The sequence below is a fragment of the Acanthochromis polyacanthus genome, chromosome 1, assembly GCF_021347895.1.
Source record: "Acanthochromis polyacanthus isolate Apoly-LR-REF ecotype Palm Island chromosome 1, KAUST_Apoly_ChrSc, whole genome shotgun sequence".
Taxonomy (NCBI): Eukaryota; Metazoa; Chordata; class Actinopteri; family Pomacentridae; genus Acanthochromis; species Acanthochromis polyacanthus.
The window spans coordinates 864,628-883,355 of NC_067113.1; the positions used below are offsets into that span (position 1 = coordinate 864,628).

General features: G+C 38.1%; 1 protein-coding gene across 1 annotated transcript in view; it reads left to right on the forward strand.

Moving 5' to 3' along the window:
* cog5 (component of oligomeric golgi complex 5) overlaps nucleotides 1-18,728 on the forward strand; it is a 68,763-nt gene that overhangs the window by 45,887 nt on the left and 4,148 nt on the right. The window contains exons 11-17 of the mRNA XM_022207051.2: nucleotides 1,458-1,539; nucleotides 8,499-8,703; nucleotides 12,000-12,161; nucleotides 14,157-14,256; nucleotides 14,433-14,543; nucleotides 17,268-17,330; nucleotides 18,047-18,150. Of these exons, the coding sequence (XP_022062743.1) occupies nucleotides 1,458-1,539; nucleotides 8,499-8,703; nucleotides 12,000-12,161; nucleotides 14,157-14,256; nucleotides 14,433-14,543; nucleotides 17,268-17,330; nucleotides 18,047-18,150 (827 nt within the window). The remainder of the gene's footprint in view (nucleotides 1-1,457; nucleotides 1,540-8,498; nucleotides 8,704-11,999; nucleotides 12,162-14,156; nucleotides 14,257-14,432; nucleotides 14,544-17,267; nucleotides 17,331-18,046; nucleotides 18,151-18,728) is intronic.

An 18,728-nucleotide genomic window follows, 5' to 3' on the forward strand; every position in this document is an offset into this window, starting at 1 on the left:
CTGTTTATAAATTGTTTGAATCACAAGGAATGCTGAATGTACTGAAGCAAACATCTTATATGGAGCAGTATGGATCGAATGCTTGCACTGTTACACCCCTACTCCGTATATCATATGTGATTGTTCCAGGGCCATACTACTTACTGTGGTGCTAGAACAGCCTACTTTTTTGTGGTTTCTGGCTTTGCGCCACATGTTCATTTTGATTGCCGTGATTTTCTCACATTCTGAAACAAGAGCATTAGTCAGCTGCAACATATTGGTGATCAGGTCTGGCTCACAGTTGGCATTGTAGTTTATATCTCAGCCGTATTGGATGTGGTTGAGGCAATGCACTGTACAGGCCGGTCAAGTTCTTCTAGATTAACGTCGTCACATAGAAACAGGACAGCACCAAACATAAAATACTGGCATAAAGAACACCGTTGTACTCAATAGCATCGAATGCTGTGTTGTTTCTGCTGTTTTTTCTTCCACTCACCTGCAGTTGGTCCATTAAGAAAGAAAACTGAATCAAAGAGATACAGAAAATGAAGGAAGTAGGGATTTAGTGTATGTCAGGATAGCTGGGCAGCAGACCTGCTGAAAGCTCTCTAATGGAAGACGAGGAGAATACACAGACACACATGTCTAGTCTCATTAAATAATTAAGCACTTTCCTTTGTCAGACTGTGCATTTACGTGTCTATGTTCTAGATTCTATCGTCTAGCATTTCCTGCTCTTATTCTTTTGTTTTATGTAATGTCCATGTATAGGATTTAAGATGCATAACAAAGTACGAGATTATAAGAAATATAAATAAATAGATTGAAAACTTAATGTGAAAATTAAAATCGATGAGCAGACAGATACTACAGTGATAGCAGTATTTCAGGTCATCACCTGTTTATTATCGAGGACGGTTTTTCTGTCATTTTCACAGTTTTCCATGCTCACATTTACTTTTCACTTCATTTATTTTTCAAATAATATTGTACTTTGTTTCTTTAGGATGGACATGACTTCCAAACAAAATGATCTTCACATCATAGATGATTGTTGAGAAAATCAAACCTTTTCAAAAGTTTGGAGTAGGACTTTTCATCGGAATGTTTAGTGGATCCATTCTGTCCAATGTTGGATCCTTTAACAGTGGTATCATGTAGTTGTAGTCAGGATCAGCAGTCCTTTCACATTGGCAGTGTAGCCACACATCTAAATGTGGCAACAAAAGTAAGAAAAATCTGAAAAAAGACAACATTTAGGTCATTGGAACATCATCAGCACAGCCTAAAAATCATTTAATTTGAGAAATGTATTTATGCCATCAGGCACACAGAACTGTAATCAGAAAAAAGGTAAGAGTGTGAAAATATTTTCAGTCAACTCATTATCTCATCGGCTAGTTAGGGCTGGTCACAGGTCGATGTGGACATCAGATAATGGGTGTGTTTCTCTTCTGTCTGCTTTGTGACAGGACGGTCAGCCTGATATCCTCTTTACTTTCTGGACTGATGTGACCAACACACTTAGTGATGAGTTTCACAGAGCAACTGAAGGTAAGACACACTTCAGCTGTTTGGTTCAGTTCACATGAACCTGATGCAAGTACTGAATTAGTGCAGTTTAACACTGATACAGACAAAATGAAAACCAGGGTCTCACATACTCAAAATATTTTGATTGTAATTGGGTGGTTTTCACTTGAATTCAACAGCTAAACTGCACTGCACATAAGCCCATGTGCTGAATTTGAACCATTCAGTAAGCAGTCTTCTAATTGATCTGTATAAATAATGTGCACATTTACTTTATGTAAGTCATTTGGTAACCACAGTAACACATATATAGATTTTCCTTGATCAAATAAACAGTCGGAAGTCAGTCTGTTGTGCCTGTATCCTATCCTGTGTAGTTCATGGTCTAATCATGCAGGATGAACAGTCCAGTCAATGAGTAGTCCGTCAGTCTGTATGACTTAGGGTTCTGTGCCTCAGTTTGTTTCTGTTAAGTTAGCATGACGCCAAACTGGAGGAGAGCTAAAATGCAGCAGTGTGTAATTTTCCTCTTCGTCCAGACCAAACAAACTTTTGTCTTTGCTACAGACTACCAATTTATGAAATTGCTTTTATACTTAAGATTCAAAGCAAAGATGCTCAAGGTGAATCTGTGAATCTCTACGGTTATCTCAGACAACCAGTAGATTACTGCTACACCACCATCAACACAAACAGTTAGTGGAGGCTTCATTTAGTGAGCCATAATGTCCATAATCAGGCTGTAACAGGAGCTGAGTGAACAGCAGGAAATCAATGGAGGCATGTGTAGTAAACAGCCTGTTGTTCATGGAGCAATCAGAAAGCTCATAAACGAGCATCACATTGGATCAATGTTAGACTGCCATGGGCTGTATTAAGTTACCACTAAGTATTACCATACCATGATAGTTAGAAACAGAAAAAATACAGCAGAGAAGCTTCCAGAAAGTAGAATTTAGTCCAGAAACATTTGGAATGGACAGACAGCCACTCTACAATGTATAATAGACTTTTTTTTCATATAGCAATACCTGCCCAACTTTTCATCAGTGTATATGATAAATGACAATACTTAAATAAATAAGAATGGATATAGAAGCTTCCTTTGCTTTCTAATACCGTATACACTAACGCTCAAAAGTTTGAGAACGCCACAATTTTTCCAGCTTTTTATTGAACTTCCAGTAGTTTAAGTCCAATGAACAGCTTGAAATGGTCCAAAGGTAAGTGGTAAACTACCAGAGGTTGAAAAAGGTAAGGTTACCCAAAGTAATGATAATACTAGAAGGCCTTTTTCAGGAAAGAAATGGGTTAACAACTTAAAGCTGTTCTGTACGAATGGAGGCTGATCAAGCCTTGAAAGTTGGTGCTACCAAATCCTACAGTTGTCGCAACTATTCTTGATAAAAAAATTATGTAATTAATCACAGGCTTTGCAATTAATTACTCGCATTGGTCAAATAGTAATATTTGACTCAATAGGTAATGATTTTCAATTCAAATAAATTTTGGTTGATAGTTGAACCAATAAATAGACATATACATGTTTATAATTTTAAATTTAGAAAATTAATACAACTTCAAAATGGGACATATAGAAAACAAAGTGATTTTTGATTATTTAAAGCCTGGATTATTTTGTTTTTTTTCCATTGTATGGCTACAACAAAGGCATAAGTAGTTCAAGGACCTTCAGAAAGTAGAATATCCACAGATTCTTTCTGTTTTCATAGTTTCTGGGTCTGATAAATGGTGTCATTTTGATGTTTCTTTTTTTTTAGGAATTTAAATTTTTATTTAAAAAGACAATTTTTTTCATAAACTGAAAGTTCATAATTAGGTTATTAAAAGACTGACAATTATCTTATTACTCTGCCGAGGCTCCACCTCTTTGGTAGTGTAACAACTTAAACCACAAAAAGGTTTGTTTCATTTCTATTTATCTGCATTTTTTAGCTACTACATTCACAGATTACTGCAAACTCCAAACTGAATTATAGCGATTATGTTTTTTTCATAAAAACATAACAACACAAAACAGTTAGTGGAGGCTTCATTTAGTGAGCCATAATGACATTTTAAGATTTTTTGTGAGCATAAGCACAAGTGTTAGCCGTTAGCTATTAGCAGGACTGTCGTAGGTTCATTGTACAATAAGGAATTAGTGGATAAAAACATCTGGTCTGTAATTCATTTTGTTGATGGAGAAGGATGTATGATGTCCCATGAAAACTTTTGTTTGAAATATAACTTAAATTTCAAATTCCATGAATGTCAATCCCTGTCTTCCTTGTCTTCTTGTGTGTGGATGTGATTTCCTCTCCACCAAAATCCCCAACAAAACAATTAGAAAAATATATGATAAAATTTCATATCCTATGCTATCATTCCGAAACTCCATCGCTCAGGTCTTTTCTAGAGACATCATACAATCTTTGCGTTCAAAGTATCTTAAATATTGTGTCACTCCGAAAGCTAAAGAATTGCATTTTAAAATTTTGAATGGTATGTATCCCTCCAGTGAATTTTTACAGCAACGATTTGTTTTTGATACGAATGGCTGTGTCTTCTGTGGGGGTATAGAAACTACAGATCATCTGTTTTTTCAATGTATGTTCACAGAAGCACTATGGATTGATATGCATGACTGGCTTTACACTAATATTTTACTTGAACACCTTCTTCAGAAAGATATTATTTATGGTTTTGTATCACAAAACAAAGATTATGACTTCTTGAGTAACAATACTCTCATCCTGGGGAAATTTTATATACACAAATGCAAATGCATGATGGTAAATAATAGGTTCTATGTGTTTCATAAGGAATTTCTTTTTTTCACTAAAGCCCTTTAAAAAATTGAAGACTAAACATGCAATGAAACTGTTCAATTTGATTAAGAATTATGATCTGGAAAAAAAGCCCTAGCTCTTTTTTTTTTTGCTCTGTTCTATTTATGTATTTTCTTTCTTTCTTTTTTCCCTTTTGCATTAACTCTGTTTCCTCTCCTGACTGCACTTTATATAATTTTTACATTTCACCAAATTGTAAGCATGTGTTTATTGTGAAAATGCCTTTGTACAGACTGTCTCATACATTTTTTTGTTAAATATCTTTATCAATAAAGAAGGGGGGAAAAAAAGGACTGTCGTAGCTAGCGTTAGCTCTGATGCTAACAGCAACATGTTTAGGTGATCAGAAAACTCTTTGTTGAACAATTTGCAAACAACCAACCTTTGTTTTTGTTGCCATGGTGGTGTAGTTGACTGCATTGCAAGTATTCTGAACATTTGGTGAGCCCCAGTAAATTGAGAGGCAAAATATTTGCTTTAATATGATGCTTTTAATTGTAATGGTTTCAGCACCTAACTCTACCGCTGAGGTTGATCTTGATCCCATCATATCACTCTGAAAGAAGGAAAAGAAACTGTTTGGAAATGCAACCAGGAGCTACCATTAACTATTGTTTACAAGCTGTTTACTTAGCTCTATTCACAAAATTAAAATGTAGGGATGTCCAGACCTGATTTCAAAGATCGAGATTAGGGCTGATCAAAGCATTTTCAACAGACCAATACTGGTACAAACCTAAGCCTGATCCTTTGTTTGTTGTGTCATAAAGGGAGAGCACAATTTGTGAGTGCTAGGGATGGTTAATAATATGAAACTGTTAACTTCTTTAAACCGACAATTCAGAAACGTTTGTTACCTTGCTGACATGTTTCGACAGCTCCTGCTGTCTTCCTCAGAGCGTCATCTGACGTTTGGTGACGTGTCCTTTTTTATCACGTGGTCAGTTTGACAGATCTGTCAAAATTTGTCAAACTGACCACTCCTCCCGCCGCCCGGTGGTCTCCGGAGGATGGTGTCCCAAGTGTGCGAGAGGATGTAGGCCCCCTCATCCCGTGTTCGATCTTCCTTGTAATAGTTGTATTAAGTTCATTTTGTCTATATATACTATATGAAACTGTTAACTTCTTTCTGAATTGTCGGTTTAAAGAAGTCAACAGTCTCATATAGTATATATCGACAAAATGAACTTAATACAACTATGGTTAATAATAAATGCAGAATAAATGCAGCATTATCAAGTAAGGCAATTCAGTATTCTATTCATTATTCTGGTGATTGAGTAATCAGATTACATGCTGGGCATGCACGTTAAGGCATCAGAAATGGAAATGAGTGTGCTGTGCAACAGAAATAACCGTCCTGGTGGAACCCAGCTGGGCATCTGCTGTGTGTTGTACCGATATAGTATAGTACAAGTGCAATCAACTAAAACTCAAAGATACGAAACCCTACATGTGTTTAGTTGGTGATGCAGACATCGCTTAAATGTGTTTTATGTTTGTTCCATTTAAACTGCTCGAGATCTATACCAGCGTTCCTGTCTTACATAATTAAAATAATATTTACATAATTTCCAGTAGCACCTTTTTAATCGTCGTAAAATTTTTTGTTATTCATGAAAACAAACTGTTCGCAATCAAGTGACGAGTTTGAAGCAGAAAGTCTGAGTTAACAAAGCAAGTGGAACACACTTTCATGCAGTGGTATGCAAAAGTTTGGGCACCCCTGATAATTTTCAAGGTTTTCCTTTATAAATCACTGGTTGTTCGAATTTCCGTTAAATATGCCATATAGCAGACGAACACAGTGATATATGAGAAGTGAAATTAAGTTTATAGGATTTACAGAAAGTGTGCAATAAGTATTTAAACAAAAGTAGGCAGTTGCATAAATTTGAGCACCCTTGTTGTTTTATTAATTTGAATACCTTTAGCACTAATTTTTGAAACACAACATTTGTTTGGTAACATCGCCAGTTAATGACTTGGGGTCTCATGTAGTAGATTAAGCAAAGCCTCGATTCAGAGAATTTGGCCTACAGGAATCATTTCAGCCCTGCTATGATGCAAGAATTGATTGATTCTACAAATTGGGCGCAGTGGATGTTTGTCCTGTATTGAGATTGCTGTTATAATGAACAGACACATGACATTGGCCATGAAGGTGACTCAGTTACATACACACGTGGACAGAATTGTTGGTACCCCTCAGTTAAAGAAGGAAAAACCCACAATTCTCACTGAAATCACTTGAAACTCACAAAAGTAACAATAAATAAAAATTTATTGAAAATTAAATAATCAAAAACAGCCATTACTTTTGAATTGTTGATTAACATAATTATTTAAAAAAACAAACTAATGAAACAGGCCTGGACAAAAATGATGGTACCTCTATAAAAGATTGAAAACTATTTGACCAGAGTGACATGATTAACTCAGGTGTGTCATTTAATTGACATCACAGGTGTTTCCAAACTCATAATCAGTCAGTCTGCCTATTTAAAGGGAGACAAGTAGTCACCCTGCTGTTTGGTGAAAAGGTGTGTACCACACTGAACATGGACAACAGAAAGCGAAGGAGAGAATTGTCCCAGGACATCCGAAAAAAAATTATAGACAAACATCTTAAAGGTAAAGGCTATAAGACCATCTCTAAACAGCTTGAAGTTCCTGTGACAACAGTGGCTCATATTATTCAGAAGTTCAAGACCCACGGGACAGTAGCCAACCTCCCTGGACGTGGCCGCAAGAGGAAAATTGATGACAAATTGAAGAGACGGATCGTTGGAATTGTATCCAGCCCAGAGCAACCTCCAAAGAAATTAAAGGTGAACTCCAAGGCCAAGGTACATCAGTGTCAGATCGCACCATTCGTCGTTGTTTGAGCCAAAGTGGACTTCATGGGAGACGACCAAGGAGGACACCACTGCTGAAAAAAACTCATAAAAAAGCCAGACTGGAATTTGCAAAAATGCATGTTGACAAGCCACAAAGCTTCTGGGAGAATGTCCTTTGGACAGATGAGACCAAACTGGAGCTTTTTGGTAAGGCACATCAACTCTATGTTCATAGACTCAAAAACCAAGCATACGAAGAAAAGAACACTGTCCCTACGGTGAAACATGGAGGAGGCTCAGTAATGTTTTGGGGCTGCTTTGCTGCATCTGGCACAGGGTGTCTTGAAAGTGTGCAAGGTATGATGAAATCTGAAGACTATCAAGGCATTCTGGAGAGAAATGTGCTGCCTAGTGTCAGAAAGCTTGGTCTCAGTCGCAGGTCATGGGTCTTCCAAGGACAACGATCCAAAACACACAGCCAAAAACACCCAAGAATGGCTGAGAGAAAAGCGTTGGACTATTCTAAAGTGGCCTTCTATGAGCCCAGATCTGAATCCCATTGAACATATGTGGAAGGAGCTGAAACATGCCATTTGGAGAAGACACCCATCAAACCTGAGACAACTGGAGCTGTTTGCTCATGAGGAGTGGACCAAAATACCTGTTGACAGCTGCAGAACGCTCATTGACAAATACAGAAATCGTTTAATTGCAGTGATTGCCTCAAAAGGTTGTGCAACAAAATATTAAGTTATGGGTACCATCATTTTTGTCCAGCCCTATTTCATTAGTTTGTTTTTTTAAATAATTATGTTAATCAACAATTCAAAAGTGATGGCTGATTTTGATTATTTAATTTTCAATAAATTTTTATTTATTGTTACTTTTGTGAGTTTCAAGTGATTTCAGTGAGAATTGTGGGTTTTTCCTTCTTTAACTGAGGGGTACCAACAATTTTGTCCACGTGTGTAATTTTAAATGCTGTCCTGCAGGAGCTTGTCATAAACACATGGTCTTGGAGGTCATTAAGCATCACAGGCTTCTTTGACATGGTGCCCATTGCTAGCTAAACCCCCACAACGCCTTCTGCTTGCCAACAAGTCTCTGACCGTAGCCCAAGTGGCTGACATCCTCTGGTTGCAATAGCATTAAGCAGTGAGAGACTCCACCTGGTGGTGCAACCAAGTACTACAACTAATCTACGGTACCTGAAGTGGGTGTTACTGAGGACAATGGTATTGTATACATATTTTTTCAAATTTACCGCCTTTGTCTTTTCCCTTTCTAGCCTCATCCTTCCTGAAGCAGGCATTTGAAGGGGAGTATCCTAAACTGCTGCGACTGTACAACGAGTTGTGGCGCCGTCTGCAGCAGTACAGTGCAAGTCTACAAGGGGCCTTAACAAGCAGCGGAGGGGTGGATGTATCTCTAGACATCACTGCTACAGAGACGGACAACCAGGACTTGTTCACACATGGCAAACAGAACTACAAGTGAGCCCACTCAAATATAGCACCACAGAGTTGCTTCAGGATGTGATTGCACCAATGTTTATTTTTCTTCTTTAGTGTGACGCCGGGTGAGAATGCTTGGCTTGGAGCATATAAACTGCCCTCCATAATTATTGGCACCCCTGGTTAAGATGTGTTCTGTAGCCTCTAATAAACTCAGTTTTTTTCTAAATAATATAGGACCACAATGAAAAAAAGAGGAAAATCCAACCTTTAATAATTCAAGTGCATTTATTCTGTGGGAAAAATATCACACATTAAGAAATAATTATTTTACATCAAATCATGTGTGCCACAATTATTAGCACCCCTGATGTTAACAACAAAACAGCACTTAATCTTCTAATGTTTCACAAGATGGGAGAATACAGAAAGAGGGATCTTCAACCATTCCTCTTTGCACAGTCTCTAAATCATCCAGCGACCTGGGTCCTTTCCTCTTCAGCTCACGCCACAGGTTTTCAATGGGGTTGAGGTCTGGGGACTGAGATGACCATGGGAGGTGCTTAATTCTGTGTGTGGTGAACCATTTCTGTGTAGATTTGGCCACATTTTTAGGGTCATTATTTTGCTGAAAGACCCAGTGATGACCCATCTTCGGCTTTCGGGCAGAGGCCACTAGATTTTGATTTAAAATGTCCTGGTATTTTAAGGCGTTCATGATGCCATGCACCCTAACAAGGTTCCCAGGGCCTGCGGAAGAGAAACAGGCCACAGCATCCTCGATCCTCCCCCATACCTCACAGTGGGCATGAGGTGCTTTTATACATACTCATCTTTTGTGTTCCGCCAGACCCACTTAGAGTGTTTGTTGGTCTCATCTGACCAAAGCACACAATCCCAGCTGAAGTCCCAGTACTGCTTAGCGAACTCCAGATGTTTGCGTTTATGATTGTGAGTGAGAAAAGGCTTTTTCCGTGCACGCCTCCCAAACAGCTTGTTGGCATGGAGATGGTGCCTGATGGTTGTTTTGGAGACTTTGTGACCCCAGCATTCTACCATTTGTTGCAATTCTTTAACAGTGAGCTTTGGAGAACTTTTAATTTGTTTTACCATCCTCCTCACCGTGTGTGGTGGCGTCCTCATCCAGGCTTGTTTTCCACTGTTCCAGCTGTTTTAAACTTCTTAATGATTCCTCTGACAGTAGATATGGGCAGGTGCAGGTGAGTGGCTATTTTCTTGTAGCCATTGCCTGACTTGTGAAGGTCGACACACATCTGCCTTACTTGAATGGTGTGTTCCTTTGCCTTTCCCATGTTGAAGAGTTGATAAAAGAAATGGCCTCTGTGTCACGTCATATTTATACCCCGGGGAAACAGGAAGTGATGAATTACTAATTAAATGTTCCTAGATACTCTGATCAAGTTTGTAAACTACTGTAGAAATGACAGAAATACTTCAATTACATTTATTTCCAGGGAATTGTTAGGGGTGCCAATAATAGTGGAGCAGGTGATTTTTAAAAAAAATGATTATTATTAGTCAGGCATTTTTTTCCCTTAAAATTCACTTGAGTTGAAGGTTACATTTTTCTAAAGTTTTCAGTGTGAAAGTTTGCTTCTGCAATAAAAACTGAATTTATTTTAAGGCTTCACACATCACATCACATAACCAGGGGTGGCAGTAATTACAGAGGGCGCTGTACGTTTGTTTGGAGTCAGACCTTAGTTACATGTTTTTCACCTGCTTGATAGTGTTTAATGCTTTTGGGAACAAATACAGAACAAATGTAACAGCATAATTCAAGTCGATAAATAAACTTATTGCAAATTGTATAAGGTCAACATTCCGTCGATAAAGCTTAAGTGTTTTGATCAGTTTCTGTTTAATTTTTTCTCTCTATAACGGCATGTAGAACAATGAAATAAATTAGAATTTCCATTGCAATTGGAACTTCGGGGAATGCTGATGACGTTTTTCAAGAGAGTTAATTGGTGAGTCAGTGGTGCTTTTATATGTGCTGAGGTGTCATCTGGAACATAACCTTATCCAGAGAAGATCTGGCGTGCAACATAAGTTACCATGGTGATGTGCCCTGGTAAGAAGTAAGCCACTATTGTAGTACCAAAAAAATCAGACTCAGAATCACTTTGTTCAAAAATAAGCCTCAACATAGCCTAATAAGCCCAAATTGTGCTTTGCAGTATGATTACCATGAAAATAGCGATGCATCTATGGGATGATGATGGGTCGTGGTTAGCGCCTTGCATGGCAGCTTCTGCCATCAGAGTGGGAATGTGATGTATAATGTAAAGCGCTTTGGGTAACGTTTCAGGTAGAGTAAAGCGCTGTATAAATACAGACCATTTACCATATTTAGTTGCATTGTAGGAAGGTATTACATTACAAGCTACTACATGAAAGTCAAGTGTATGCATTCATATCCATGAATTTTCTTTCCTACTGTGTGACTCTGAGAAGCCAGCAACCTCGAGAGTTGGAAATAAGGACGTACCGCTCCAATGCACTTGTCAAGAATATTGGCCAGACAAATATATGAAGTCCTGTTTCTTAGTCTTCGTAGCTCATTTTTAAAGCTTTTACAACAATATAATTGTGATGGTTGGTGTTTATCCACTGGCGTCTAATTGGCGCTCGGAATCAGCAGATACTTCAGTAAGTTTAGTAGTGCCTTTGAGAGAACAAGTGGGATTAGTGCTCTGTAGTTCCAGAGACACTGTATGAGAAGAAGGTAGGAGGGAGAACAGTTAAATAAAGAAGTGCAGCAGCAGAGAGAAGAGAGCGACTGGCTGAGGAACAAAGGAATGATGTAACAGGTGGATGGAGAGGGAGTAAAGACATGACAGAAACATTTTCTTTCTTGTATGTACAGTAATGACAGAAGCATTTGTGCAGATGCTCAGCAGTACAGTTCCTCTACATAGCTGTCAGTCTTTCTGCTGGCTGCGGGAAAAAAACACACATTAAAATATTTACGTCCATCTCATCAAATACTGATGAAAAAGCCAAGACATGTTACCTGACAACGAGCCTGTTCAAACAGTTTTTACTTCCTTTTCTTGCCCGATGTTACTATGCGTACCATACTCATTATTAAATAATGGCGATGAAGACAGTGAATGCACACACCTACATGAGACAGAAAAGAGAAACTGTGGGGAAAATGGAATCATTATAGATTGGAAATCGACCTCACTGTAAACAGTGAATGCCCCATCTTTTCAGCATCTCTTACCTGTAAATCTTTTCTGAGCACATCAATCGTGTGTATACATTCTGTTTTAATTGTGCGTTTCTGTCTTGTTGTGCATCTGTAGCCCAGAGAAGGCTCTGAAAGACTCTCTGCAGCCGTATGAGGCAGCTTACCTCTCCAAGTCCCTCTCTCGCCTCTTTGATCCTATCAACCTTGTATTTCCCATGGGGGGTCGCAACCCACCCTCCAACGATGAGCTGGACAGCATCATCAAGACCATCAGCAGGTGAGTGCAGTACATGCAGGCTGGCTGCCTTACAGTGAACACCCAGTGGAAGTTTAAAATGATTCTACACTGCCTCTGCTGCTTCTTTTCACTTGTCACTGTGCTGACATGTTTAAAGGCTGTTCATTTAGTCAAAGAGATGTTTTAGGTCAAGTGTTCATTGAAAAATATAAGTAATTTAAACATTCATGCAAATATTCAAATGTAAGAATTTTATGAATTGCTTTATGATCCTCCTGGAGAAACTTAGTGGTCATAGAGAATTTTAAGGTGGAACAAATGATAAAGAAGTAAAACAAAATCTATTTTATTCTAACAGTCTTCTATGAAATGAAATACAATCAATATAAAATGAAAAATTCACACAGTAATAACTAAAAATATACAGTTATTTCCAGAGATATCCATCAATAACGAGCAGCTCACCGCATTATCAGCTTTCATCAAAAGGACTTTGTTGGTATTTGTAATAGATTCAAGATTCAAGATGTTTATTTGTCACAAACGCATCGAAGAATTTTATAGTGAAATGCAATGTGCACCTGTTCCCAAACCAAAACAATAAGAATAATGAAATAAAACACGCAAGAAATATGTACATACACACACATACATATATGAATAGATACAACTAATGGGAAGGAGAAACAGAGAAAATAAGAAATCCGGCAATTCTGACAACAATGCCATCATTTCGTTTTCATTTTCTTTACTTTTTCATATTTCCACAGTGCAAAAATGTTCAGCTTTTAACCCACATCCAAATTCTGGACTGAAGGATAGCTGTCATTTTTTGCATCCTAGTGTGATGTAGCTGTAATGTAACGTAGTGGTTCTGGGACAGTCTTTGCACCTTTCTCTTCTTATGTAAAGAATGTATCTCAGGAGAACTACGTCGAGCTTTTTAAAAAATGAGATTTTTCTAAGAATTATTTTAAAGTTTGATTTTGCACTGCCCAGCAGCCAGATGAACATCAGAGTGATGAGGTCAGAGTGTGACTCCATATACACTGTTTTGTGTAACTCCCTGTTTAACTGAGTTGCTAAAACAGAAGTGGAAAACACAACGTTAGCATGACATTTCACAGTCACAGTATTATTGGGAAATACGCCAGGATAGAACTAATCAGAATGATCCTTTAGCCACATTTTTAGAAAGTAATAGAGAAGAAAATATGAATTGATGCACACAAGTGTATTTGCAGTTGAAATGAAAAGAGAAATGCTGGAAAAGTGTGTGAAAACCTATTAACATATATGTTAGTGTTGTCAGTTAGTTTGAGGTAGATGACAATGGTCTCACAGATCTGATGTTTTTGTCTCTTGAAACTTCATTGACATTTAAATCCTATCATGAGTTAACCTAAATTACTGACGCTGTTACATTTCAGGGTATGAAGCAAAACATAAACTACTGCTTTAATTTGAAATGATCTGTTATATTTCATTAAACCTGACAGTAGTCAGAGGAAGGGGCTCTAGTGGGTTTGACAGCATAGTGCCAACTTACATTTTATGTACACAGAAGTGACAGACATCCAGTTACTGCTATGCTTTTGTCTCTCCTTGGTGAAGCGCTGTTATATTCCCAGTTGAAATGTCAGCCATGGCTGAGTTTGCTAACTAATTTTGGATCTCACTAAAATAGCTGCACTTTTCAACACCTACTAACAAATGTCAAACCAAGATAATTGCACTGTGATGCCAAAAACAGCATGGTAGAAACACTTCATGCTATTAAAAACTTGTGTTGTTTTGCTGGGAAAGATGCTTTTTTCTGCAGTTACAAATAAATGAAGCAATTTGTACCTGCAGATATTTTGGTAGCTGGTAATTCGAATATACAGTAATTAGTTCTAAATATGAATAACTTGTAGAGACTCACACTATTTGAAAACCACATGAACAGACTAATCATTGGTTATGTACAGACACTGTATAGGTTACATTTGATGACTAACAGTATGCTGTTTTGACTGATTTGTTTGTTTGCAGTGAGCTGAATGTAGCATCAGTGGATCCAAACCTCTCTCTGGCTGTGGCCAAGAATGCTGCCAAGACTGTCCAACTCTTCTGTGTCAAGTCTGAACAGCTGGTATGTCCATAACGCAAATGAAGAATTAAAAATGTTCAAACAGGAGCCAGATCTAAAAAACACTGGATTCTGTTGTATGTGTATTGTCTGTATACTGTACACTCTACCTTCCCATATGTTTCAGTCTAGTTTATATTTGCAATCCATCAATTATTCACACCTCGCTCTGTCTGCAGTTGTGTACTCAAGGTGATGCCAGTCAGGTGATTGGTCCGTTAACGGAGGGCCAGAGGAGGAATGTTGCTGTGGTTAACTCTCTCTACCGTCTACAGCAGGCTGTTGCCAAGGTAGGAATCACTGCTGTCTGTCTGCTGGGAAATCAACTCAACAATTTTAGAATTTAAATTAAGAATCCACTTCCTCTTCGAGCACGTGCAGCTGTGTAGTGACATAAATTACATGTATATGGAAATGCTTCCATTGTGACAGTGTGATTGCCTCATTTACTGCAAAACTCTAAAGACTCCCTGTAATAATTCTAGGTTTTGTTCTGGCTTGTGCTTGATTAGACTGAAATGTAATCTTCAAAATTCATCACAGCTAAACGTGCACCAGTGAACTTTCAATAGGTCCTACAGGTAAAACCAATAATGCAGATTATCGCCATAGCAACAGTTCATGTCCAGGATTGGTCCCTGCTAATCTCGGGCTGCAACTAATGACTATTTGGATAGTCAAATAATAAATCCATTTTTGAAACAGATAATAGGAGCCACTCAGTGAGCTGAGCCACTTTGACATGGCTGTAGCCAGACACCAGCATGGCATGTGAGGCCCTCGAGGTCAGCAGTGGTCCATGGAAGGACAAACCATGAATGAAAGACAGGTTGTTGAAAGTTGTGTTGGACCGAGTCTAACATGTGGCGACTCCATCACACAGTTTCCGAAACCTGCTGCTTATCTTAGTACCGCATGCCATGAGGTTTTGTAGAGTTAAGACCAGTGGGCCGTCACTGTGCGTAATAACATTTGCTCATGAGTGTTCAACTTCCTGACACACCTCCAAAAATATGAACATTAAAAAACCATCCTGATTAAATGATCTTATTTTCAGCATCCAAAGCTAATTTCAGTCCCTTGTGTATTAAAAGTTTGATCACAGTGACAACCCATGCCTGTGGCAGTAAATCCTGCCAGTTTGGCTCTGAACATGAAATAAGTAACATTGCTGGTTTCAGCTATCAGAGTGATGTCGTTTATGTCCAGTGTGTTTACAGCCACATGTAGATGTGTGTTATTTAGCTGCATCTCTATTTTTCTCCAGTAATGAGTATGAATGTGGTTTTTCATTTTGGAATGATCAGGGTTTTTCTGGGCTTAGAATGAATCTTTGTTACAGGATGATACAAGACACCAAGCATGATCAGTACAATAGCAATGAGTCTGTGTTCATCTATACATTCCCCAGTTTTTCCTGACCACATAATGTTAACAACTGTTATGGTACACTGGCTAAGACCTCTTTGAGGGGTTCTGAAACGTTCCTTTATGTTGGTAAAATCTACATTAAGAGATGAATCTGCTAGCTGGTGTGAGTGCAGAATCAACATGTACATCATTTTTCCAAGTGCCCACTAATGTTTCCAGTAATGGTTTCTGTGTTTACGATTTTACTTTTAGATTTTACATTTTTGTGTTGTCACAGCTGAGTCACTAGTGGCCTCTCTGTTAGTAGTTTTTTTTTTTAATCTGGTGCAAACAGGTTATTTTGGCAGATTTAGTTTAAAGAGAAATCTAAGAAATATTAGATGGTAAATAAAAAGTTTGCAACTTTAAGCTTAGATTTCCTTTTTTTGTGACCAAACCAAACATCACACATGATTAGTTCAGCTCTCTAAGAAAGGTGACAATTTGATGATTCTTTTTGTTTTTACGGTTTCTGACTGATGAATGTTCTACTTTGGGGATTTTTAACAAGAGCACTGAGCTCTCATTAGAAAAATGATTGTGTGATTCGTGATTTTTAAAGATAACTTACCTTTCAGACCCACTAGTGGGTTTCAGAGGGTTTAAGATCAAAATCTGTAGAACATGCAAAGTTGTCCTTTCAAAATATTGAAATGAACCAAACGGTGGTGCATCTGCTGAGAGATGGCATCCTCCTCATAGTTTCCGTCCTGTGCTGGCGGTACAGCAGTGTGTTCTCGTAGCCTTGTCCATTAAAGATGTATGGTGTGTCCAGGCTCAGCAACCCAGCTGATAAATAGCATAAAACTGATTTCTCCAGCATTAAATATTTAGCTGAAAGACTCTGAATTTTGCTGTGTGAAAACAGAGGGAGAATTTATTGTAGGCAGACCAGGAGGGATGGAGACATGGAGACAGACTGTAAAATGTTGAGGGTGGATGGGAAAACAAATGTGGATATGTATATAATGCAAGATGTTTCTGTTCTATTTAGTTGTCATCAGAAATGTCTTTGATTGGTACTTAATAACTTCAGAGCAGTTTCAGATTTATCCTCCATCAGTGTAGTCAAAATAAAAGAGCTTCCTCAAAACTTTTACTTTTAGTATTAGAACATCTTAAGTGTCTCACGTGGTTGCTTGCCTATTGACCACACGGAGTTTAAGGTCCAGTATTGTTCCCCACTGCAGGTGACTTACTATCACATGAGTGTGTGAGAGCATGACTTTCTATTACTTCTAACCTTCTCTGTATCAGTTGAAATAGAATTATGCTGAATTCACAGCGTAGTTTTTAACTTTTGTGTTTGTCAGATGATGTTGCTTTTATAAAATCAGTAAATGGCTCCAAGCACTAGATCCTGCTCGTATGTAGTCTTTATGGGCTGCCTTCAGCGACTTCTTTTATTCTCAGCAGATTCACAGTTTCTGGATGTCCTCTCCTTACAGTTCACTCAGAGCTCTTATCTGTGGGCATACGATCAAACATAGTGGTAAAATGAGCCACACAACATGCTAGCATGCTGTGGGATCATAAATACAATACTATGTTTAAAAGGGGCTATAGAAAGAAGATGAGCTTTTTCCTTTCTTCTGTATTTTCAGATTATTGCGGGGTTGGGATCGACTCCAGCGGCTGCAGCAGAGGCCCTTTCTTCCTCTTTTGAGGTATCAAATCAAACAACCTTTTAAAACAATTACATTGTGTCTTTTGTACTTTCATAATTTTCTTTCAGCATTTTCACTTCTCATGTCTCCAAACTATGTTGTGTGCAGAAGTGTTTGTATTTGTGAATATTATTTGATGCCATGATGCAGTGAGCTGGAGAAGCCACACATGCACTGATAGTGTGTCTTTAACCTGTCTGAACGTACTGATAGGTGGCGTTTTCTTAGAGGAACAGCCAATTCTTTCATCACAACTGTAAATCAGAACACTGAGATCTGAACACTTGATTCAAATGTCAGAGGAGCATTTTATTAAGTGTGCATGTATTTTATAGATGCATGATTCAGATTTTGAAATCTGCACCAGCGTTCAAATTGGGCACACGGTTTAATTTAGTGTAGATGTTTCTTTTCGTCTTCAAGTTTTTCTGAATGTGTGTGTGTTCGTTTTAGCAGCTTAGAAATTGAGTGAACTCTTTTACTCTTATTTAGCTATGCTTTTATTTAAAAAAAAGTTTTGTTCATTTTGTTTTGGTCCACAATATTTTTATATGGATGGAAAAACCAGAAATCAAAATAGAATTTTCCTGTCAATCCTCCTTAGCTGTGCCTTTTCATTTGATCATGGTACAGCTGTAATCTTTGATGCTTACATACACGCATATTTCCTTGTATTTTTGAGTCAGTCGCACACTGTTTCTCTTTGTGTTTTCCAGGCCGTGCAGGCCCTGATGAGCGGTGCAGTGCAGCCTCTCCTTCAGTCAGTGAAAGACTCCATCGAGGCCATCATCATCACACTGCACCAGGAAGACTTCTCAGGGTCAGTAGGTTTCTGTTGTAGCCTTTTTACACCAGCGTCTGCATCACCAAACTGATGTGTTTGTGAGTGTAGTCCCATGTCAGATAATCCATGCAGAAAACCAATCTCAAGATCAGCCTTGGTTTAAAAAAGACCTCGGTATGTTTTTGAGCTGACAAAGATTAGTTTGTTAAAAGCTGTAATCTTTGGGCCTTTATACACCTCTCCTTTATTTTCTTATTTGTGAACTTTGTCTTTTTTTTCCCTTTTCATGCATTATTTAAGTTTAGTTTAGTTTTGAAGAAGCCATGAAGCGTCTTTAGGATTCAGGACAGCTCTTTTTCTCTCTCTTTTTAAAAAATACGTTTTCTGTTTTGGCACTTACTGTATGTTCAAGTTTGCAATTCCTAATTTGTTGCAGAATTTTTTCCAATTTTAGATTTTGTTATTCACACAAATGTGTTGTGACGCTGCTGGTGCTTAGACATCGGTCACCAAAACAGAACCGGAGCTTCTTAACTGCTGAAAAGCAGGTTACCAAAAACGGCCGTTCAGGGTGGCTCATTTCTGTCTTTACAGTACTCTAAGCCAGACTTGAA